The 25,781-nt window shown below is 35.5% G+C and overlaps 1 protein-coding gene across 5 annotated transcripts in view; it reads right to left on the bottom strand.

The window, feature by feature from the left end:
• The window catches only part of GRAMD2B (GRAM domain containing 2B), an 82,724-nt gene that overhangs the window by 28,924 nt on the left and 28,019 nt on the right, over nucleotides 1–25,781 (bottom strand). For 2 of the 5 annotated variants that reach the window (XM_072597224.1, XM_072597223.1), the window contains exon 1: nucleotides 17,363–17,953. The exons of the other annotated variants lie outside the window; for them this stretch is intronic. In XM_072597224.1, the coding sequence (XP_072453325.1) occupies nucleotides 17,363–17,445 (83 nt within the window). In that variant the 5' untranslated portion in view covers nucleotides 17,446–17,953. Of the gene's footprint in view, nucleotides 1–17,362; nucleotides 17,954–25,781 lie in introns of those variants that run through there. 5 annotated transcript variants of the gene reach the window in all.

Here is a 25,781-nt window from a genome sequence, read left to right on the forward strand (position 1 = left end):
AAGAGAAACAGTTAGTATTGACATTTATTCAGGCGGGACCAAAACATAGCCATTAAGTAGAGCTTGGGTAGGGATCTATTGTGGTGCAATCTATGAGATCCAGAGTGAAATGGGTTTAAGGTCTGCTCTTTGAGAAAAGAGAAACAGAGAAAGGAAGAGACTGTATGAAAGAAAGGAAATCAGTAGGAAAGTATATGTAGAACCTATACAGAATCGTATGCTGTCGTGGGGAGGGAGGGGAGTAGTGGGGAGTAGGTGTGGGGGGATAAAATCTTAATTTTATGGCAGTGATTGTAAAACATTAAAAAATAATAATAATAAAATAAAATAAAAACAAAACAAAACAAAAGAAAAAAAGAAAGAAAGGAAAAAAGGAAGGAATCTAATCAGTAAACTCCAAGTTAACTGGGCAGCTTCCTGCCATCAAAATTTACCTTCCTTTGGAGAGGAGAAGGAGAGGGAGAGGAAGAGGTCGAGTTGAGTTACCCAACTGGCTGGTTCCCCATTTAGGCAGCTCGGACTACTCACAGGTTGTGTTTGTCTTTCGTTTTTGAAGAGGACCATGACATCAGATAAGTGATTTGCTCAGGGAGGGTCTGAGGCCTGATATGAACTCAACTATTCCCAACTTCAGGCCCAGAGTTCTATCTGCTATGCCACCTAGCTGTATCAAATGAACTGTACATGAACCATAGCCACTGATGTCCAGAAAAATCCTAAAATTGATTAGTAAATAGTCTGTGAGCACAATGAAATATTCTGTAGAAATACAAGTGATGCACAATGGAAACAGTTCACTAAAAATAAAAAGTTATGCCAAATTTACCTTATTTCTTTTTTTAGATAGGTGAATCAAATAGTGCATGGTATGTTATATATAAAATATAATAATATAAATACAATATAATGCACATATAAAATATAATAATATTTGATTGTACGTATTTTCACTGAAAATTCCTTTTTTCAAAAGTCACTGATGACATTATTTTGCCAAAATCAAAGGCATTTTCTCCAGCTCTCATCTTCCTTGAATATTCTATCCCTTTAGACATTCTTTCCATTTTTGGCTTACGTGACACCCCACAGTCTTCCTCTTGTCCTAGGTCTTTAACTTCCATTTTTTCTGTCATCTTCACTGTTTCCTTATCTAATGTTTTTTACTCTTGCTTTTCTTTTCATTCTATATATTGTATCTTGTCAAACACATTTACTCCAACAACTTCAAAGATAACACTTGTCATTCATTCTAAATCTAAATTTTGAGACGATCTCTTTTTCATGATATAAAATCATATCTAGCATTGTCTACAGTATAGCTACACTTGGATGTACTTCCAACACCTCAAATGTAATATATAAAAAACCCCTGCATTTATAACATATGCCCAGAAAAATGAATATTCCTGTTGACTTCACTTTTTGTCATTGGCATACAATTTCTGATCTTACAAATGGTGATGTTATATTTTGTCCTTCTTTTTCTCCTGTCTCCCACATAATGTTGACAAAAGTATTCTATCTATTAAAAAAGAAGTAGTACTTTTAGTCAATGAATCAACAACATGACCTAACAGACAATAAAGAAAATATGGCATTAGGCTGCATTAGGCTGCAGATTTCGGATTAACCACTTTTCCCAGTCTGATTCTTCCCTTTCCCAACAGGGATTATGTACTGTATGCAAAGTAATTACAGCTAAATACATGAAGTAAAAAAAGAAAGAACTCTAACAAGGTAAAATTCTAATGACTTAATACTGGAGAACTTGAATACTTGAAATGTTTCATCATTTTTCTTATTCCCCAGCCTCTGTTGCCAATGTAAAGAACACACGATAAACTCAATGGCTTGTGCAGAGAACCATCTTGGCATATTGCTACTACAGGGATTTTTCCAGAACAACCCAGAAAACTATTCTAGTTATGCCAGAAATACAAAAATGGTTCAATGTCAGGATAATAATGAACATCATCATTGTGAATAATAACTTCTGAAACTGCAAGACTTTAGCAAAAGATGTAGAAAAGGTCTCTGAGAAATTATGGTATTCTTTTGAAAAAAACAAAACAAATCAAAAAACACAGACCTAGAAGGACTTTTCTTTAATATGACTGAAAAACATACATAAATATCCTAACAAAGGATCAATCCTTGAAATTTTTCTAGTAATAAAATAAGATGCCTCCTTTCTTCATTATTATTTGACATATTTCTAGACATGCTAGCAATAGAAATACAAGAAGAGGAAAAAGGGCATGGAGACAGGGAAGAGATGAAACTATTATTTGCTGGTGACGTGATTTACTTAGAAAATCTAGAGAATCATCAAAGAAACTAATTGGCACAATAACTTCAATAATGTAGCAGAATGCAAAATAAAATCACAAAAATAGCGGGATTACTCTTTTGCAATAACAAAATCCAATAAACAAGGGAAGTTCCATTCAAAACTACATAATGAATAAAATATATGAATTAATCTATTGAAATATTCTTAAGAATTGTACAGATACAATTACAAAACACTTCTTACAGAAAAAAATGGTTTAACTAATGGAATGACATTCAGTGGTTATGATTGGACTATACCAATATAATAAAAATGATGATACAATGTAAATTTATATATCTGGTACAATACTAATAAAACTTTCAAGCTAGGCAAACAAAAAATTCATTGGGAGGAACAAAAACATTGAAAATGATGACGGGAAGTATGAGAACATATTAAATAATAAACAAGTACCTGAACCAAATGAACTCAATAAGTCAATGTTTGATAAATTTGAAAACATAAATTCCTTGTGGAAAATAATAATTGCTAGGAAACCTGGAAAGCAGATACCATAATAAATTCAACATGGATATGTGATCCAAATGTTAAAAGTCTTAACTAAAAACGTTGGAAGAGAATCAGATCTTGTACCTTCACAACTGTAACTCGAAGGTAAATAAGCTTAAGTAAACAAGCGATATCACGAAGATGAAATAGGTATTTTTGTTGAATGAAATTAAAAAGTTTTTTTGCAACTAGGATAAGCCTGGGAAAAATCTTTGTCTCAGGTATCTCTGATGAAGGTCTGATAGCCAAGATCTCTATATCTACATCTATAGATAAAACTAAATATGCGTACAGATCTATCTAGAATTAGATACAGATAGGCAGCTAGTAGAAATATGTAAGATGAAAAGTCATTCCCCAAAAGATCAAATTCATTTTTCAAAAGAATTACAACCTATTAAGACCCCTGTAGAACATAGCTTCAAATGACTAACAATAAGAAAAATGCTAATCCAAACAATCCATACAACTCTGATGTTTTACCTCACACCCAGTAAATTGTGAAAGACTACAAAAGATGGGAGTATACTGTAATTAGTGTTGGAGGAATTGTGAAAGCTGTGAATTGGCTCAACCAAAAACAAAATGCTTTGCACACGTCCAGTGGTTATGTCATCTGATTTAGTTTCAGCTATTATCTACTCAGTCCTTCTTAGTTCCTCCTAAATGATTATGGCTAATGGCATCACCAACTCAGTCAAGTGAGTCATGGACAACTAAGAATTAAACATGGTCGATAATTCCAAGTAACTTTAATTCCTCCCCCTAACTGAGCATCGCTATTCTTTAATAAAAAATATCTGACAAAAAGAGATAGATGGCATAGTAAAAATAATAGCTACAAAACATTTCTCCATAAACTTGGACCGCATGATACCACAAATATATACAGAATCCATGGGACAAAAACTTAAGTACAATGGTTGTGAGCCATATGTATAGGAAATAGATATGGCCAAAGATACTCAAGCCTTCATCACTGCTGGGTTCTTTCTCTTCTATAGGGTTCTCACAATCCTTCCTCCCCTGCCCCTCAAGGTCTCTCATAGGCAGGCTGCTCAGCTTGGACTCCCACTGTCTGCTACTGTTTGCAAAGGGAATTCTCAATGTACAGAGCTGTCCTTTGAGTTGGTAGCTCTCTTCCTGCCAGAGATCACGCTCCTTAAAGTTGAATTTGGCTTTGAATGAATGCTTCTCAGTAACCATGTCTATCTGGAATACAGTGTCTTTATCCTCCCCTCTGTTTATTAAATTCTTTCTGACCGACTTTCCAATTGCTGAATGGGATGTCTTCTTCCAAGCAAATACCTTTACTGACAATGGGCAGGGGGAAGATGGGGAGAGGGAGGTGGAAGGAAGGGAGGGGAAAATTATTCTTAAGAGGCAAAGAGCTGGATTCTTTCTTGACTGCTGACATTTGTCAGAACTGTCTTTAATTGCTAACTGTCTCATTGCCCCCAGGAATGTGTTCAGTTTTTAGGTCAACCAGTAATTTTCACAGCAGTCGTGTCTGTGTGTGTGTGTGTGTGTGTGTGTGTGTATGTGTGTGTATGTGTGTGTGTGTGTTTGAGAGAGAGAGAAAGATGTCTATACTTCATGAAGAGGATGATAGAGCGTTAGCAAATTGTAAACACATTAAAACTTCATCTGTTACTCTATCATCTAAACTGGGTAAGATAGTAGGGAGTGCTACTCAAGTTCATGTAGATTTATCACTTATGTAGATTTCTGCATTTTAGTCTCAGGGGTTTAAAAACTACGCATGTATAAAGAAAGTTTAAAATATTTAGAGTAATTACACAGAATTTAATCTCATTAAAATTCCTAAAGATTACAAAAAAAAGATGAAGTGTTCACAGTATTCCCCCCCACCCCCCAACATTCTGACCCATGTAAAGTATTAAATGGGGCAGCTAAGTGGCACAGTGGATTGAGTGCTAGGCCTGGAATCAGGAAGACTCATCTTTCTGAGTTCAAATCTGACCTCAGGCACTGACTAACTGTGTGATCCTCGGCAGATCACGTAATCTTGTTTGCTTCAGTTCTCTCATCCGTAAAATGAGCTGAAGAAGGAAATGATAAAACTCTCCAGTAACTTTGCCAAGAAAACACCAAATGGAGTTATGAAGAATTGGTCATGACTAAAATCACTCAACAACAAAAAAGTATGACACAGGAATTTTCAGGCCTGATTTTCAGAAGTAATGACGTACCTGCATTGTAAGGAGAGTCACTGTGACACAGATGAGGTGACACTGTGACACTGTGATATGATTCTTAGCAAATTATAAATTATCTTTGCTTAAATGTCACCTACTATTAATACTTGATTTTCTTTTTCTAAAAAAAACCCAACAAACCCCCCAAACCCAAACCTCTCAATTTCAAGGACAGAGGGCCATTGTCTAACTTCTTTTAAAGCAGCATGTGTACCTACTTAAATGTTTTTATTAATCCAGGAACTACACATATTTGTTTTGTGAAATAGCAAGTTAATCTGTTTTGCAGCACAAAAAAATGGTTGTTACACTAGTTGTGCCAAAACTATATGTGATTACTGAAAAGTGCTAATATATCCTTCTTATGCATGTTAATGTATTAATTACTCCTATTTTCCTGAGAGAGGGATTTTTAAAGTCCAACTTCATAAATAAAAAAAAGTACTTATTCAGAATCACATGATATATCAATGAAAAACATTGTATTAATGTAGCTTAAGACCTAAATCTACCTTGAGACCGACTAAAATTAATAACACTCCAGGTTCTCAAAGACAATAACCAGTAGGCCCAAATAGGGTTATTGGATCCTAGATTTAGAACCAGGAGGAACTTTAGAGCCTATTAAATTTAGTATCCTCATTTTATAATGAGGAAACTAAAACTCAGGTTAGGTAAATGACTTGTCTAAGGTTACCGAGTTAGTAAGTACCTGAGACAGGCTTTGTGACCCCCAGTACAACACTCTATCCACTATGCCACAGTTGTTCAGTGATTTAAATACTTTCTCCTCTTCTTTTGGTTCCCTAGGTTCTTTGCTTTTTCCCTTTCCTTGTTTCTTTTCAAACTCAACTTTTCCACCTCCAGCTGTACAGAAATGCTTTGGAAAGGTATCTTGTTGGCTTTCCTTTCTTTGTACAGCCTTTTTCCCCCCTAATATGTGTTTATATGAACACTTGTTTTTAAATTTGAAGTCTTTGAAAATGTAAGAAGAAGAACTAAGAGGACTGGGTATAAGAAAAGCAGCATGGAAAAAACCAGAACAAATTTTAGGGGTGGGGATGAAGGTTTCTAAGCTCATCTTCAATTTGAATCTAGTCCACACATATGCCCTAGAAAGATTATTTGAACAAAGACTAAAATGATGTAAGTGAATAGGTTACTAAAATGAAGTTAAACTATGAATAAATGAAATGCTAATAATGTTAGTTTCAGAGAACAGATCACTCCTTCCAGTGGAGAGGCAGGGAGCTATTCTGGCAGAATATTACATATATACATATATTACATATATACATATATATTACATATATAGATAAAGTCATCATGTTTATTGTTTTTGCCTTTCTGTTTTTCTTTTTCAAAGTATGGTCCACATTCAGGGAGTCTATAGGGTATCATATCCAAAAGTGACTGATACAAACACAAAAGATATTAATAAAACTGATTTTTTAATTTAAAAATACTATTTTAGTATTTTTGGCAAGATTAGATTAAAATACAACAAGAGTAAATGTAGGGAGACCAACCAGGTGTTCCAGTTGTCTGAGAGTGAGAATGTTATCTCTGGTTATATGGTAGTCTACCTTTCTGGATCTATCAACTGAAATTCAGATGAAGTGATCTCTTCATAAAGATGGATAAAGGAAACATGGAATATTAGTCTATTTTGGGTCCCCAGGCAACTGGATGGAAGATTGTGGAAATGAGTTCTTGGTTAAAACCAAATGGTTCTATCATTTCTTTTGAAAGTGGTCAGAATTTTTTCTTTGGTTTGGATTTATGTTCTTAAATTACACAGTGTAGGACAGAGGGAACTTTTAGTTATCAGAAATTCCAAAAATAAATAAAAAAGAAGCTTAGCTAACTCCCTCCTATACTTCATTGATATGTCTTGTTCTCCTCCAGAAAAAGAAGGTTTACTGAAAATGTACCTCTACCCCATAGCCCTTCGCTTCTGGGAGTGCCAATTTCAAAAGAGGTATTTCTCGCATTTGACATCTTAATAAGAAAATTGGCTCTACTACCAATAAAAGTACTTCCCACAGATTACTATCTTTCTTGGCAGAGGTATTAGTTCTCATAAGTAAAACAATAATGACATAAATATATGGTGAGTTATACCCTTAGTCATACATAGATGAAGTATTGAAATTGCTGGACCACTTTTCAATTTGAAAGGGGTTTATTTATTTTTTTGATGGAAGGAATGGGAAGGAGGAGAGATGAGTACACAAAATGTATATATACTTTTTAAAAGTCAGGGATGCTAGTATTTTTGTGACATGCATAAATTAGATAAGGGATATTTAAGAAGCAATAATGGTTATAACTCTGGCTTGTTATGACAAACTAGATTGTTCTACCTTTTGCAACTGTCAATTGGAAAGGTGTGAGGTTCTGTTCGGAATTAGAGGACCAAAGTTTCAAATCCAAGTCCCTTACTCACGTTTTATCTTTGGGGCATCTGTAAAGATAGTTGAGATATTTAGATAATTTCTAAGGTTCTTTCTGGCTCTAAATTTATTGATTGACAATTGGACTAATACCATAGATGATTTGGTATCTATTTCCTGTCAAAAATTAAGTGAACTTTATCAGCTGTGTTTTAGGGAAAGGATATAAATTAATTTCAGGATGAAGGTAAAAACAGAGCGTGTCATTTTATATTTGAGTATTCGCAATAGGCATACAATTGTATACTGGGGAAACTTCCTGTGCTGTGATTTCTCATTGTTCTCATCACTTTGATAGGGTAGCTACCCATTTTCATGACTGTCAAGTAGCAGAAAGGGAGAATTATTTAGCGATTCTGCTTTGGGAGGCACCATTAGGGAAGAGATCAGAAGAGAAACCCCCCATTCTTAAATTTCTGATGAATTCTGATATCTCAAGAATGCAGTTGGGATTAGAGATGGATTCCTGAATATTGACTGACTGAATAATTGACGAGGCCTGAGTTTCATGTGTGGGTGTATAGGGCCATGCCACATAATTAAAGCTCTGAATATAGAGGAGCTGCATGAATTCATTTTCAGTATGCATGCTATCTCACCTTTATACCAGGTTTGTCTATGACGTAGGTATGGTTCTGCCCCAAGTTGTTCTTCCCCATTCCTTTAGTCCAGGTCAAAAGAGCATATGCATGAGAAAATATTGAGTAATTGCTGACTGACACCTGGCTTGCACACTTTCCCTTCCTATGTATGACCAACATAAATATGTGGCTAATACTTATGTCAGAATGCTAAAATGCCATACAGTATAATCTTGCTTAGAGCTATCTAAAGGAGAAAGACTGTGCTCACTCAGTATGATACTATTTAATTCTGAACCTTATCAGTTATATTTATTCCAATATGTTTTTATTATTGAAAAGAACACTTGGTCTAGTGAGCAGTTTAGAATTGGGTGAGAAAAATTGTTAGATTGTACCCTTTCAAGCAGTGAGCCTACTATTGGCCTGAAGGAAGCAATCGACAAAAATATACACCAAAAAAATTCATAATGTTACTTTTTATACTAACAAAAAACTGGAAACACCTTCATTTTTCAGATAATGACTGAATAAATTACATATCAGAGGTTTAGAGATAGAAAGGACCTTAGAAGTCAACTACAACAACACCTTCATTTTGCTGATTGGGAGGCCAAAGGGGCCAAGGAATTTGTGCAAAGTCATGCAGGTAGAAAGTTAGCACAACTAGGATTTGATTTCAGATCCCTTGATTCTGAATTCAATATTCTTACCGTAGTAGTATGTCACCAGCAACGGGTGTAATATATTATTATTGTTACAAGAAATTATGAATATGAGGAATTCAAAGAAATGTAGGAAGACTTTTGTGGACTGATAGAATATAGAAAACAATACACATGACTACAAAAATATAAATGAAACCAACAGTGAAACATCAAATATTTGAACAATATGATGTTCCACCTTAGACTGAGGGACTCATGATGAAACATGCTTTCCTCCTCTTTGCAGAAAGACAGTAGAAATAGATATAGAATATTAAATTTGCTGCTAGACAGTTATTATTATTATTTTTTTACTTATTGTTTTTTCTTTTGTATGAGGAATGATTATCTGGGAGGGGGACACAGGGAATGAATTCATAAAAAAAACCCCAAAGTGTAAATTTTATAATTTAAAAAAACAGGTGGATCTTGGCACAAGAAGTACAAAGTTCTAGCACAAAGATCACTATTCTTAGATCTCAGAATTTGCCAGTTTTGAGTAATGCCACAGAAGCTAAAAGTCCCTTTCATCTTGCCAGTCTCTTATAATTATCTTAGCAATGCTAGAACAACCACTTATTAGAATTGGCTATGTATATGTAAAAACTATTTCCCAATTAGAAACAATCTTGTTCTCCCACATAAATAATTTAAAGCACCAAAACATATTAAGAAATTTGTACCTCTGAAGGAAGATAAAAATAGTCTCCCTTCAGGATTAGCCTTTCATAATGGCACATTAGACAGCTGTCTATATAGTGTCATGACTACCACTTGGAAGTCTTTCCTATTCCAGAATACAATTGAACAAAATACACAGAAACCAAGCATCTCTAGTAGGCTACTAATGCACAAAATTTCATTGTTTTCAACTAATTCCTTTTGCTTAAGGCATTAATTGGGCCCTGGTGAAACTGGAAGGGGTTCCCAGTCATAAATGTCTTAGAGTGAATTACTTTATCACCCCCAAACTACCTGCAATCAAAAGGAAAAGTAGACACAGAACATATACTCTGAAGTTATGAGGTCAGAGCCCCAACCTGAGGGCACTGGAGTCTAGAACAAGGGCAAGGATGAAGAAGGTAAGGAAAAGTAAGAGAGCAGAAAGGAAAAGAGGAGCATGCTCCTACAGGTAGATGTTCCACTTCCATAATCAAGAATTCTGAAATTCCTCTATCAACTGGTAACTTATCCTTCCTTCTCTCACTTTGCCTCAATCTTCCTAAACTTGTCCTTTGCTCTTGTTTGGATTCTAGCCCCTCGATTTATCAGCCATCTTCTAGGTCATCATTTCGGCCCTAGCTTGAATTTCTTTCCTTCCCAATCTTGTCCCTAGTTAACTAGTTCAACTTTACATTGTCCACTAGACTCAAATCAGGACAGCTAGATGGCATAGTGAGTGGATGGAGCACTGGACCTGGAGTCATAAAGACCTGAGTTCAAACTTGGCCTCAGACACTTACTAACTGTATGATTCTGAGCAAGTCACTTAACCCAGTTTGCCTTAGTTTCCTCTTCTGTAAGGAGAAGGAAACAGCAAACCACTCAAGTATCTTTGCCAAGAAATCCCCAGATGGGGTCACAAAGGGTTGGACATGACTGAAACAACCAAACAACCACAACTAATCTCAAATCATTTACTCTTTTGTCCTATTGATGCTTATGTCATCATAAGCATCCCCAAACTCTGATTCATTATATTTCTCTGCTCTTACTCTATTAATTAACAAGCATTTATTAAGCATCTACTATGTGTCAGATGCTGTACTAAGTGCTGGGGATACAATGAAAAAGGAAAATTATATTTTCAAGGGAATTACAAGATAAATATTTAGTGTAGTGAGAATGTAACTTTTGGGCCGATAATGGTAGCAGGTGCCTAATTTATACCTGGTATGGTAAGGACCAAGAAAAGCTTCCTAAAAGAGGTGGCGTTTGATCTGAGTCTTAAATGAAGTCATAGATTCCAAGAGGTGGAAGTGGAAAGGTAAAGCATTTTTGGCACCAGCAGTAGTAAGTAAAAGGGCATGGAGAGAGATGGAGAGTCATGGGAGGAAATGTAGTAGGTCAATCAATAAGCATTTATGAAGTGCTTACTATGTGCCAGGCACTGTATTAAACACTGGGTATTCAAAAAGAGGCAAAAGACAGTCTCTACCCTTAAGAAGCTCATAATCTAAAGGAGGAGACGATAAGTAAATAAATATGTACAAAGAAGGAAGCAATCAATGGAGGGAAGGCATTAGAATTATGAGAAATTATGAAAGGTTTCCTGCACAAAGTGAAATATTACCTGGGGCTTGAAGGAAGCCAGGGTAGCCTGGAGGTAGAAAAGAGGGGAATATTCCAGGCAGAAGGAACAGTCAGAGAAAATTCCCAGAGTTGAGAGATGGAATGTCTTATTTGTGAAATACCATGGAGACCAGTGTCACTGGATCAAAGAGTATGTGGAGGGATGTAGGGTGTACAAAGATTGGAAAGGTGAGGGGCTAGATTATGACAGGCTCTGAATGCCAATTAGAGTGTTTGGCATATGATTCTGGAAGTAATAGGGAGCCACTAGAGTATATTGAAGGACTGATTAAAGTGGGGAGAGATTTGTGACACGTAGACCAGCAAGCCATTAGAATAGTTCACTTGTGAGGAGATGAGGGTCTATATGAGAGTGGTGGTACTATCAGAGAAGAGAAGGGGCAATATTCAAGAGATGTTGCAAATATGGACAGTTTTGACAACACATTGGATGGAGGATGGTGAGATAAAGGGAAAAGTTGAGGATGACATCTAATTTGCAAACTTGGGGCATTGGGATGATGATGATGGAGCCCTTGAAAGTAATAGGGAAGTTCGGAAGGGAGGAGAGTTTCTAAGGGAGGATCATGTGTTCAGTTTTGAGCATTTTAAGTTTAAAATGTCTACTAGACATCCAGTTTGAGAAATCTGAAAGCCAGCTGAAGATGTAAGATTAAAAATTAGCAGATAGGTTAGGGCTGCATAAGTAGACTTAAGAATGGTCAACACAGGGATCATAATTAAATCCGTGGGAGCTAATGAGATGATCAAGTGAAGCAGTATAGAGAAAGAAGAGAAGAGGACCCAGGACGGAGCCCTGGGGGACATCCATGGCTATAGAACATGATTTGGATGAAGATCCTTCGAAGGAGACTGAGAAGGAGTTGTCAGATTGGTAGGTAGAGAACCAGGAAAGAATTGTGCTCCAAAAACTTAAAGAGAGGAGAATAACAAGGAAAAGAAGGTAATTAACCATATCAAAGGCTGAAAAGAGATCAAGAAGGAAGACTGAGAAAAGAAAAAGAATTTGGCAATTAGGAGATTACTGGTAACTTTGGAGAGATCAGTTTTGGATAAATGATGATGTTGCAAGTTGCGTTGTAGGAAGTTAAGAGGAGAAAGAGAAGTAAGGGAAGAACCTGGTATAAACTACTTTCTCAAGAAATGTGGCCAAAAAAGGGAGAAGAACTACAGGATGATAGTTGCCAGTTATAGAAGGAGCAAGTGACAGCTTTTTGAGGATGGAGGTGACATGGGCATGTTTGTAAGCCATAGGGAAATAACGGTAGACAAAGATCGAAGATTTGTGAGAAAGTGGAGATGACAGAAGGGACAATTTGTTGGAGACAGGATGGAGTTGGACTGCTTGTGCAGGTAGAGGGCTTTAGCTTTGGCACCTCTTTATGTAAGGTAGGTGAAGGAGGACATAGTAGAAGCAGGTGTCTGAGTGATATGAGATGAGGAGGAGGAGAGGATTTTGGATAGATGGGTGAAGAAAGACCTCATGATTGACTGAATAAATATAGGAATGGAAAAGCATTTATTATGCACTCACTATGTCACACACTGAGGATACAGATAATAAAAGTAAGACAGTTCCTGCTCTGAAGAAACTCAAATGCTCATTGAGGGAGACAACATATTAAAAAAAAAATCAGCTTCAGGTTGGATGGAAAGTTTAAGGGTCCAGCAACAGGGTGGCCCAGATTCCTTATGCAGTATTAGCCTGTTACTATGACTGCCCTGGGTCTATGCCCTAAAAGGCATAGAAGCAGGGCAGATAAGGCTCCAAAGACCTTAGGGATCTGTGGCAGGCAGATAGCAGGACCTGGAGGCAATCTGTCTTACCAGAAAGATTAGAACTAATTGCTCTCATCTTATCTAAACGGTGTCCATAGTCAATATTCTCACTGGGGTCCCAGTCAGCACCCTTCCAGCAGCTGAATCACCCTGATTGGCTCAAGTAAGAAGTCGTGCTGGAGATAAACTGTTAAGAAAGCTAGAGATTTTAGATATGCTCTATCGTTTATAATATACTTTATTATGACAATCTTTTGTAGCATGTTTCCAGGAAGACCCAGGTTTAAATCCTTTTTTTTCTGATACAGATGCTGGACAAATCCCTTAACTTCTTAGTGTTCTAATGCTGTAAGATTATATGTAGCACAGAAGTTGTATTGGTAATCTTTGGGCTCTCTATCTTTATTTGCAAATGAAGAAATAGAGATAAAGTAATTTATTTATTTGTCACCCAGGAAATAGCAGAATGGGAACCTCTAGTTCTAATATTTTATGACTTTTTGGTTGAATAAATGTAATTTAAAATGAAACAATTGAATTGAATTAAAAATTAAGCTAATAAAATAATTTCCATCTACTTGAGATGAGTTGTCCTTGGTACATGAGATGCTACAGTATACTTAGAATGTCATAGATGTATAAATAACATTAGAAGTCACTTAGTCCAACCCTCACATTTGAGGGTTGAGGAAAGAAAGTCCCAGAGAATTTAAGTTAGAGAGATACTGAGTGGCAAAACTGGGATTAAAGTTCACAGCTGGTGACTTTCCTCTGAACCACACTGCCTTCCTTCTCTAATGAAGTTAATATACTTCAGGTTTCCTACTACCTAATTATATCATCTAATGTTACATTGTGTTCTATCAGATCTAAAAACACTTTCTGTTTAATAATAATTATACAAACATCATCTCACATTACTGAAATGAAGTAATTCTTATTTATGAGTCATTAGACAAGAAATAGAAACATAGTTTTAGCTGTTTCTGTTTATACCCAAAGGGGTTGGGAGGAATTCAGAGAGGTAAATAGAAATATACAGACATATACATATTAAACCATTTAAAGTACTTTAGGACTAAAGGAAGGTTAGTTAAAGCACAGTTCTTGAGCGATTTAAAAACATCTTGTAGTTTGAAGAGGTAAAAAATTAAGTGGTAAAACTTGTTTTCCCTGGTAGATAGGTATTTAATCAGTGTTTGTGGGTCGAATGATTCCAAGTATCGTATCCAAGTATCAGACAAAACCTGATGAATTCTATTTAAATAAGATTGTGGATGATGGTGAGATGAGCTCCTTTGAATTTGAAATATAAACAAATTACCATTTGGAGATCATAACGATATTTTTGTTTGACTCATGCTCAGTAGGAGTTCTCACAAGATATAAGGAACCTGGCTATATATATAGTAACAATTTCTGCTTGTCACCTCCACCAACCCAGTTTATAAGCAGTCTTTTCTCTACATGTTTACTCCCTTCATCACATTCCTTCTACAAATAAAATACAGTTCAGATGACCTGTCTTTAATGACCGCCAATGTATTTCAGCTTTATTTCTCTATTTAAAAGAAAGTATATTTTGTTAAAGAAGAAATATTACCATCTTATAATATCCAGGAAGGGCTAAATATGTTTTTCTATTAGTAGAAACATATTATTCATATACATATCTTGCTTACATTAAAGTAGTTGAGGTCAGAAAATTCATTTTTTCCCTATTTTTCAAAACCATTCCCCTCACCTCCAGAGGAATCAGTATGGTTATAAAATGATGATATTACTAAAAAACACCAGGGGGCTATGTTTTCCAACTGTTAGGGACAAATAGTCCAAGACTCAGTAGAGGAGTCTCATACAAGTGCCTAGGGCAAATAATGTCTCTTAACATTATCTAGATGCCAGTGGAACAACTGGTCTATCTATCTCTTATTCCTTGCCCTTAAAACAGATTGACCTACTTCTTTTTCTGGTTATATATCTTTTTACATTATCTTTTATGCCACTTCATGTGCATAATTCTTTATGGGTAATATGCTGTAACTTATTTGTATCCACTATGTACCTTACATTGTCCTTTCATTTCGAATTTTCAAAGGATGTGACATTTTGTGATTCATAGCTATTCATCTGAATGCTGAGTGCTGAAAAGATGAATTTTTGTTTCTGGGAGATATTTGGGTTCGTTAAAAGTACTGTACAATTTCACAAACACACTCTTATTCTGTTTTTCCTCCCTCCTATTAAATTTTAGATCCAGTTTATCATGCATGTGCAGAATTTATCTAGCATATATAAATGAGCTGATAAATCAATTCTTTGGGTAATAAGAGTTATTCTTTATTGACTTGGTCATTCTAATTGTGAGAATTAATCTAAACTTTTCGAATGACTATAGATTTCATTTAGGAGGCTTTACAGTATTCCAAGGCTTAATCCAATTAGCGCAGTGTTTTGGACGCACACAAGTTATCTGGGGATTTCTTCATCTATAGGAGATCCCTCTTTCACTTTGATTCTGCTTTGGGTATTGTCCATGCCATTGGGAAATTCATTTAGCAAGCAAACATTTCCATGATTCCAATTTTCAGACAGAAGTCTTTTCCTCAAAGTAATAATTCAGTTGTCATTAGAATAATTAGTAACTCAAGCCAAATGTATAACTTAAGAATCCTCTTGAAAGGGAAAATATTGATGCTTAAGAAAGAAGGAAAACAACTTGCTTTTCTAACTGGATAAGGAATATAGAAACAAACTTCCAAAGTCAACTTAGAAAAACTAATGAAATACATTCCTGTTGTGTCACCTTCCTATATTTCAATAGAGAATATTGTCAGATAACATGACTATTCTCAGTTCAAGCCATCTAGAGAACACTGTTTCACACACATTAAGCTCTCACACAGGGTTTAGTTTAGTAAGACACTGTGTTAACCATTGGGGATATGTAATTTCCTAGATTTTTTTTTTTAACAGGAAACCTTTCCCAGCACCTTTTTATTACATCACCTTCCTTCTTCTAATTACTTCCTATTTAATCCTAATATGCAGCTGGCTTACATGAATATTTGTTTATACATCATTTCCCCCATTAGATTGTAAGCTCCCTGAGGGTAGGAACTATCTTGCTTTTTTTTTTTTTTTTGTATCCTCAGTGCTTAGCACAGTGCCTGGCACATAGTAGATGCTTAATAAATGTTTATTAAGTGTAGGAGAAGAACATTGCAAATTGGGATCATGAAAGGCTTTCCAGAGGAGGCAGAACTTGAATTAGATGAAATTAATGGTCCAATGTGTGTGTGTGTGTGTGTGTGTGTGTGTGTGTGTGTGTGTGTGTGTGTGTATTAAGAAGGTAGGAGGCAGAAAAATGTCATTCTAGTCATACAAAATAGTATGAGGAAAGCACAGGTGTGGGAAAGTGTGGGATGATTTTGGGAGATGGCAATTATTGGGGAAAAGAGTAAGGTGAGATAATTCTGAAAAGAGTGATAGGAGATTGTGGGAAGACTTAAAAGTCAAGCAAAACAGGCTGAACTTTATTGTAAGTCAGGTGAAGAGTTCTGAGCAGAGGAAAGACATGATGAAATTTATGAATAAAGAAAATAAGTACAGTAAAGGTGTGAAGGATAGTCTGAAAAAAGGAGGGCAGGAGCAATTGACTAAGCAATTGTAGGTGGAAATGAGGGACTGATTAAAGTGGAAATGGTGGGAACAGAGAGAAGGGGAGGACTGGGGAGAGAGTGGAGATAAAATCTACAAGTCTTGATAACTGATTGAATGTGAGAAGTGAGGAAGGAGAGAGAGTTAAAGATCCCTCCAAGGTTTCAAACTAGTAGTGTCGTTGAAACAAAAAAATGATGTCAGAAAGAGAAACAGACTCAGGACAGAAGAGAAAATGAGAGAAACGGTATTTGGATGATCTATAGAAAAGGGATCAAAGCATTGCGGTGGGGGGGGAGTTGAAAATGGGGAAGTTAGAATACTCAAGAATAGATATTTTGGTTAAGATGTATATACTTAGTCAGAAAAGGGTACAGGTCACTACCTATCAGTTTTTTCAGCTCTAAAAAAGAAGTGGGTAATGACATCATTACTGTCAATTTCTGGGTAACGATCGGCAAAAACCCTGCAAGTGTACATGAAAACTAGTGCTACAATTATGGAAAATCTGACAGAGAAATCAAAAGCAGAATGGATGATAGAAGCATTTAATTTGGAAAGAACATATGCTTAACTAAACTAAATATGACATTTATTTAGACGTAGGTTTTCAGCACAAACCCAGAAGTAAGCAAGAGAGCTAAAGCCACAGGTTAATAAATAGAAAAAAAGTTATGTGTGTCATAACTTTTCAGAAGTCAAATTCTATTTGAAATGTTACTCTGACCAAGGTGAGAAATTACACTGAGAAAAGGTTTTTTTTTCCTTTAGTACTTCATAGAAGGCAGAAGAAAATACTCACTGGAACAAAGCAGCCTTGCTCTCCTTCTTGCTGAGAACTTTTGCTGGTCTTAGATCTTCCAAATCGTGCTGTAGCTCAGTCATTAGGCCCTTCTCGGAGAAGCTCTGCGTGTGCTCCCACTGCCCTGGCTCCACCTCTTTCTTCTTCCTTTTCTTTCCTTTTCCCCCAACCCTACACTATAACTCTACTGGAATGAGCTCCAACTTTCCAGCACTGCGCATTCCTCACTGTCACAAACTCTTCCTTAGAATTATGTGCATCCAACTGAGGGCCAGTCTTTGTTTCGGTTTAACTGGGCCAAGTTTTCATTGGTGCTATTGGTTGAAATGAGTGCTGAAGCTAGAGAGCAAAGGGGAGGGCACACCAGAAGTGACAGTTTCTTTCCCCAACCCAAGAGAAGATGAAAAAAAAAAAGAAAACCTGTTCAACAAGTCTTTCTGGAACAGGAAACATTGGCCAGGGCGTTTAAAAAAGTCGATCAACTAGTCATCATATGTTTAGCTCTTTTAAAAAGTGGTGATTTCTCTCTACCATGGCTATAAAATGGGGAATTCCAACTTCAGCCCTGGAGCGTGGCTACAGGAAATGCATAAGGCTGGGTGAGGTTAAAGCCACAAGACAGTTTGCCAAATTCACTGTGTGGCTCTTATTCTACAGTTTAAATTATTCAAACAGGATGTTGCCTCACTGAGTACTGCCTCCTCATTGCTTAAACAACAGATCTGCTCAGTTTTTCATGTGGGAATGACATAGGTAAAAAGAAATCGCAGACATGTGCCGCTGCCTGTTTAACACTTCAGAACTGGGTAGAGGTGGGTATTTGAATGAGATCTGGAAAGGAAAATTAATGAATCTACCTTCTCCTTGCTTTTTTCCAGAAATATTTGATGTTTCTATCTCATGTAAGAAAGCATTTTGAACTGTATTCAGCAATAACTAACTGGAATTGGAAACATATCCATTTGTTATTATACCAAATAAACCATCTTACTGGAGAACGTATTCTAATTTTCTATGGGGTTATAAGTGAGAATTTGTAATTAGCAGTAACTGTTGCTTTAAAAACTTTTCATAAACTTTTCAAAAACTTTTCAACATGGCAAAATTCTTTTTCACAGTCAAATTGATGCAGCAAACACTTAAGGCATTTTTAGTTTGGATTTTAAGTTTATAGCCATCTCCCAAGCTGTGCTCTGCAAGAGGGGCAAAGAAAAAGGTAAAGAGTGATAATATAAAAGCTGAGACCATCCCTCAGATCTCTTAATTGCCAAGGTTCCTTTCTTAGCTTATTTCAGAACTGATAAGCCTGCTTTAAATATATGTATGTATGCATATGTATGTATATGTAAATATATGTGTGTATGTATACATAAACATATGTATGTATGCATGTGTGTGTATATGTATACACATATACATATACACATACACACACATATATATTTAAGGGGTAAGACATCCTCTTAGCCAATCATGAGATATGTTCTCTGTGATTCCAGTTATCTTCATCCAATGTACAAGGCCCTACTTAGAATCTTCTCAAGGAGCACACTCTTTACAATCTAATAGGTCACAGGATGGTCATTCAATGTCTGACAAGGACAAAGTCTGAATAGTATGCCTGCATGAATGAAAGATTTTTAAAAAATTATTAATAACTTATTATGTACCAAGCACTGTAACACTTCTAGGGAAGTAGTGGCCAGACAGCTGTACTGTGAACTGGAAAATTCCGGGGATGTTGAGTAGAGTGATAGGGAGGTAGAAGTCAAGGGTTCAGTTGCTACTTCTGTCACTTGATCTCTCTGGACTTCAGTTCCTTATCTCCATGAGGGGGTTGAACTAGATTGTTTATAAGTCTCTTCCAACTCTAAGTATATGATCCTATGATTATAGTTCCAGAACTGGATAAGATGGAGGTAGGAGGGTAAGTAGATATCCATAGGGTATCATGGAACTTGGAGAAAAGATAACTGGAGAGTAAAGTCTGGCTTGAGTCAAGGCTAAATGCAGTGGGTGATTGAGGGAGCAAACAATGTTTACAATAGAATAGTCCCAGGGGAAGATTTAGGGAGTGGAAATGAGAACACTTGAATTGACTGGAACAAATTTTAGTTTATAGTATCTAAGATTTGCGAGCTGGAAGAAATCTTAGAAGTAATTTAATCTAGCTTCCTCATTTTTATAGATGCAGAGAACTGGAACATTGGGTAGTCAAATGACTTGTCCAAGGTCATGCAGGTAAAAAGCAACAATGGAAGAATGTGAATCCAAATCCTTTCACTAAGAAGTACATTGTCTGGGAAGGAAACTGAAAGAGTGAAGCCAAACTTACTTATTTTAAAAACTTATTTATTTTTAGTTTACAACATTCAGTTCCATAAGCTCTTAAGTTTAAAATTTTCTCCCCCTCTGTAATGGTAATTTAAATGGGAAGATCTTACCCATCCATTAATAGGCGCATGTTATATGCCTGGGTTACATGGAAGTCTGAGTCATATGGAGTCTGTGGTGGGAGGAGTTTGCTGAACAGATGGAGCAGAAAGGGGTGGAGCAAGAAGTGAATCAGAGCAGTAAGAGCTGGGAAAGAGACAGCAGGCAACAACTAACTGAGTGGGAGAATTTGTTTGTGATTTTGTTTAAGGGATCCTGTTTGTGATTTGCTTAAGGGAGCTGGTTTGTGGGAAGCCTAACAGAGGGAAGACTTGGGGATGGTAGTACCCCCTGCATTGTTATTGTGTATAGATTTCTTTGTTGCTATGATGGATTTGGTTTTCTGGTGTTGGGATTTGGCTTTCTGGTGTTTGAATCAATGTTTTGGTTTTTTCTTCCCTGTGGAGAGTCTGTTACATTTTGTGGTTCAGAATTGTGCTTGCATATTCATAGCTGTGAATATAGCATTGGCACTACACCCTCCCTCCCTTACTTCATCCCCAAGATGGCATGCAGTCTAATATAGGCTCTATGTATAAATTTGAATTAAAAATATTTTCACATTAGTCATGTTGCATAGAAGAATTATAACCAAAGGAATGAATCACAAGAAAGAAGAAACAAAACAAAAGAGAGCAAATAGTATGCTTCCATCTGTATTCAGATTCTGTAATTCTTTGGATGTGGATAGCTCTTTCTATCATGAGCTCCTTGGAGTTGTCCTAGAACCTTGCCTTGCTAAGAAGAGCCAGGTCTCTCAAAGTTAGTCATATACTATGGCTGTAACTGTGTACAATGTTCTCCTAATTCTGTTTCCCTCACTCAGCATAAGTTCATATAAGTCTTTCTAGGTTTCTCTGAAGTCCTCCTGTTCATCATTTCTTATAGCACAATAGTATTCCATTACATTCATATACCACAATTTGTTCAGCCATTCCCCAAGTGATGGACATTCCCTCAATTTTCAATTCTTTGCCACCACAAATAGAGCTCCTATAAATATTTTTGTACATGTGGGTCCTTTCCTCATTTGTATGAGCTCTTTGGGATACAGCCCTAGAAGTGTTATTGCCGGGTCATAAGGTATGTATGCACATTGTTATAGCTCTTTGGGCATAGTTCCAAATTGCTCTCCAAAATGATTGGATCAGTTCACAACTTCACCAATGATGCATTAGTGTTCCAATTTTCTTATATTTTCTTCAGCATTTATAGTTTTTCTGCTCTGTTATGTTAGCCAATCTGACAAATGTGAAGTGGTATTGAAGCTAAACTTTTTTAAAATAAACTTTTATTTGTGTTTCAAAAATAAGACTTTGTTCCAACATGATTGATTTATTGGGATATTTTATTTATTGCATTATTTGTCTTTTTCTTAATCATTTAACATGTATAAAACTGTGGTATTTTTATGAAGTTGTTATCTTTTTTTCTGTGTGTTACTAGTGACGTTTTGGAGCATTGTGCCTCTAACTCCTGTTTCCCCATAAGTTCTATGGTTTTTATTGCATGACTTTTTGTTGCTTTTTGGTGAACACATATATTGTGGTATAGCAGAACCAACTTTATCTTTTACTTTGCCATAACCTAATTTTCTATCTGGTAGGATCAAATGGATTTCTTTTTCTCCCTCAGTTCACCACTGATGTTGCTAAAATTTTCTTTTTGTATCATTGTAGATCCTTTGATACTTATATTACAAATCTTAGGAAATTAACATCATTAATAGAAAAGGTGGCTAAATACTTATCCAGTACATGGGTTTTAGTTGCCATGTGTGAGTGGTCATCTCTGCAGTTGGGGTAGGAGAGGGTGTTTTAGGCCTGTCGTCAGGGAAGTGAGTTGCAATTAATAATTCTAGAGCAAGAACAGAAGCTGTCTCTGTTTTTAAATTGACGCAGCCTTTTCCCACATCCTCTACAAATCAACTTGGTGCGTTTGGCATATTGTCCATATTCCTTATTTTGGAAAGTTTTCTCGAATTGTGGGAAGATGCATGAAATGTTTTTTAAGTACCCTCTTCTTGCACTGAAGAACCTCAACAAAGTCCAAATAGTATCATTCTTAAGCACCTTCTGCATGTCATTTAAAATGTCCCAAGCAATCTATTCAGCATAATACTTAAAAAATCTCCAAATTAATAGGCTAGAAGAAGAACCCAGGACTAGGTAGTTAATTTCCAAATTGGTTTGGAAATCAAAATCATCCCCAACACAAAGTTATGTAACTTCCACAAGTGACACTTTGTGACATGTATAATCTTCTAGGCATAGTTCTGAGAGACCTAGAGCATAGTCAGATATGTCTTTAGTTGCTAAATGTTCATGGGCAGTTTATTTCTTAATTCTATTAAGACAATCTCCACCCACTCTCCCTGTCCTGTTGACAGAATGTGAGGTATTTGTTCAGAAGAGCACCTCCAGAAGCCCTGTGGACATGCTGGGTTAAGTTCCCAAATCAGAGCATGCAATCTCCTTGGTCTTCCTTTCTTCTTCATTGTCTTTCTCCTACTTCAAAGGTGATGCCAGCCATGAGGTCATTTTATTCCCAGCCTTTTGATTAACACTAAACATTCTAGTCTAGGTCTGCCTCAGATCAGTTCGTGAGTTCAGGTTCAGGAATTGAATGAAATGACATGATTTAAAACCATTTAGTGGTTAGCAAAAGCCCTTAGCTGTGTGATGGAAAGGATAGTTAGTAGGAATATAGCGTTGGTTTAGTTGGGTGCATCTTCCCTGACCAAACATTTGCCGTGGTACTGTACCTTTCAAAAGTGTGTATCAAATATTAGGAATACTTTACTATCTGTTTGTTAACTTTTGTACTTAGGAAGACCAGGAAGCAATATTAATAACTTCAGCCTTAGTTACTCCATCAGTTAAGTCTTAGATAGTTTGATTACTTTTTGAGAAGTAAAGCTATCTGAGCCTGAGGCAGATGTTTCTCCTATGACAACTTTGTATCATATTTAATTGTGTGTATGTATGTATATACATATATGTATAATGTGTGTGCTTTGGAAATTGATCTTCAGATATTTCATATATTTTATAGTTACTTGAATGGGATTTCCCTTTCTATTATTGTCTCTTGCATTTTGTAATTATTATATGGAAATGCCATTGATTTTTTTAGGGTTTACTTTGTAGCCTGTGATTTTACTAAAGCTATTATTTGTATCAATTAATATCTTTGCTGATTTGCTAGGGTTTTATGAGTAAACCATCATGTCATTAGCAAATAGGGATCTAACTATCTATACTATCTACTTATTTATCTTTCCTGACCTTTACATTTTAAATTTCTTTCTCTTATCATTTTTTTTCTAGCATTTCTAAAACAATAATAAATAATAGTGGAGAGAGTAGGCATCCTTACTTCCTTTGCTCCCATGTTTGTAGCTAGGTGGTGCAGTGGATAAAACACCAGGGGGAGGGTCAGGAGGACCTGAGTTCAAATCTCACCTCAGACACTTGACACTCACTAGCTGCGTGACCTTGGACAAGTCATTTAATCCCAATTGCTTCATCCTGGGTCATCTCCAGTCATCCTGATGAATATCTGGTCACTGGATTCAGGTGGCTCTGGAGGAGAAGTGAGGCTGGTGACCTGCACAGCCCTCCCTCACTCAAAACAAAGTCAAGTGCAAGTCATGTCATTATTTCTCTGATGGCATGGTCTTCGGCAATGAAGGACGAACACACACATTCCCATGTTCACTGGAAAAGCTTCTAATGTATCTATTGAATATAACTCTTGTTTTGGTTTTAGAGAGATACTTTTAATGATATTTTAAAAGTTCTTCCATGCCTGTTTTTTAAACGTTTTATTTTTTCCTAAAAGGATGTTGTATTTTGTTGAAGACTCTTTCTGTATCTATTGAGTTAATCATGTGGTTTGGATGTTTTTCTTTTTAACAGGATTAATTATGTTGATTGTTTTCCTTTCTTGATACTGAACCATCCTTGCATTCCTGTTGTAAATTCATCTTGGTTACAATGAATGATGGCTCACATTATTCACTGTAGTCCATTTGACAGGATTTTAAAAAATATTGATTTACATTACTGATATTGCTCTACAATTCTCCTGCATTTCATTCTTCCATGGTTTTTGTATTTGGACTATATTTATCTCATAAAAGGATCCAAGCAAAGTGGTTTCTTTTTCAATTTTTAAGAATAACATGCATAGTATGAGTACTAATTATTTTTAAAGGTTTAATAGAATGCTCCTGTGTATCCATAAGGAGTAAGAATTTTTTCCTTGGGGAGTTTCACTAATTGTAGCTCTACTTCCTTTTCTGTGGTTAGTTTACGTAATTTTTCTATCAGTCCTCTGTTCAGGTATTTTGTATTTTTGAATATATTGTTTTATTTCTTTTGTGTTCTCAATTTTATTAGCATATAAGTATTCTTAGTAGATTCTAATAATTATTTTTATTCATCTTGGTTTTGATGTGATTTTATCCTGTTTCTTTGCTCTCTTGCTGATTCAATTTTCTTTCCTCCTTTTAATCATGTTGACTGGGAATTTACCAATTTTATTAATTTTCTCAAAGATCCAGCTTTTAGTTTTATATGTCATTTCAATTTTTTTGTGCACAGTTTATTTCCTCACTACTTTTTAATTATCTTGTGCTTATTTTAATATTATTTATTCAACTTTCTAATTTTTAAAAAAGCATATTTAGTTCATTAATCCTTTCCTTTGTTATTTTGTTAATGTATGTTTTTAAGGATATGATTTTTTTCCCTTGATGACTGCTTTAAGCTTATCCCAAAAAATTTAGCTTGTTGTTTCATCGTTATTATTCTCTTTCACATAAACATTTCTTCTGTGATTTTTTTTGATCAACTCATTTTTAAGGAATTCATTATTAAATTTGCTTTGGAGTCTATATCTTTTGCTTGTGATCTCTAAATAGATTACTATTTTTATTGCATTATGGTCAATAAAGGATGTGTTTGCTATTTCTACTTTTTTATATTTGCCTGTCATATCTCTGTGTTTTAATATATGGTCAATTTTGTTATGGCTCTCTAGTGCTGGAAAATTAATATAATTTTTTATTAATCCCATTTAAAAGATGCAATAGGTTTCTTAGGTCTAGTTTCTATAGCAATTTGTTTATTTCTATGTGTTCCTTTTTGTTTCTCTTTTTGTAAAATTTGTCCAAAACTAAGAGAGGGACTTTAAAATCTCCTGCCACTATTGAGTTAGTGCCTAAGTCTCCTTGTAATTCACTTAATTTTTTCCTTTATGAATTTATATGCTATGGCACTAGGAGTATAAAGTTTAATATGGTTTGTTGTCCCTACTTCCTTTTAACATAATATCATTTTCTTGTTTATTTCTTTTTATGCTGTGAATGTTTATTTTTGTTTTGACTAATAGTGTGTTTGCAATCCCTAGTTTTTCAGATTTTGCCTGATGCATAGGAAATTTTGTTTCAGTCTCATTTTTATCCTTTGTCTTTTTTTTTTAAAGGTATGGTTTTTGTAAGCAAAGGATTGTGAGGTTTTGTTTTTTTATCTAGTTTATCATTCTTTGTATTCACATTTAAAATTATAAAAATAAAGTTTATATTTTTCTCCATTTAGCTTTAATATTGTTTCCCCCCAAATTAGAATTTGTCTTTCTTTTTCCTCCTAAAGACAATAAATTGTTTCCAGTTATTTTAACTTAATCTACTTTAAGGCAACAGGATTACTATTCCCGTGTAGATGGGATATTCTAAGATTGAGTCGGTAATATATTTTCAGGCTTGTTCTTCTATCAGTATTTCTTTTGGTTGATTTTTTTTCTGCCTTCACTCATTTCATTTTATACTTTTAGAATGAAATCTCTGTTTCTATTGTTTTTTTTTTTGATATTCTGTGGTTAACACCATAAGTGTCTTCCTGTTTTAAATTTGCTCTCTTTTGTTCCTGAGGTAATTTATTTTATTTCCTGTTCCTTCCTTGGATCCTCTTTTTCCATACTT

Source organism: Notamacropus eugenii, chromosome 3, assembly GCF_028372415.1.
Source record: "Notamacropus eugenii isolate mMacEug1 chromosome 3, mMacEug1.pri_v2, whole genome shotgun sequence".
Classification (NCBI taxonomy): domain Eukaryota; kingdom Metazoa; phylum Chordata; class Mammalia; order Diprotodontia; family Macropodidae; genus Notamacropus; species Notamacropus eugenii.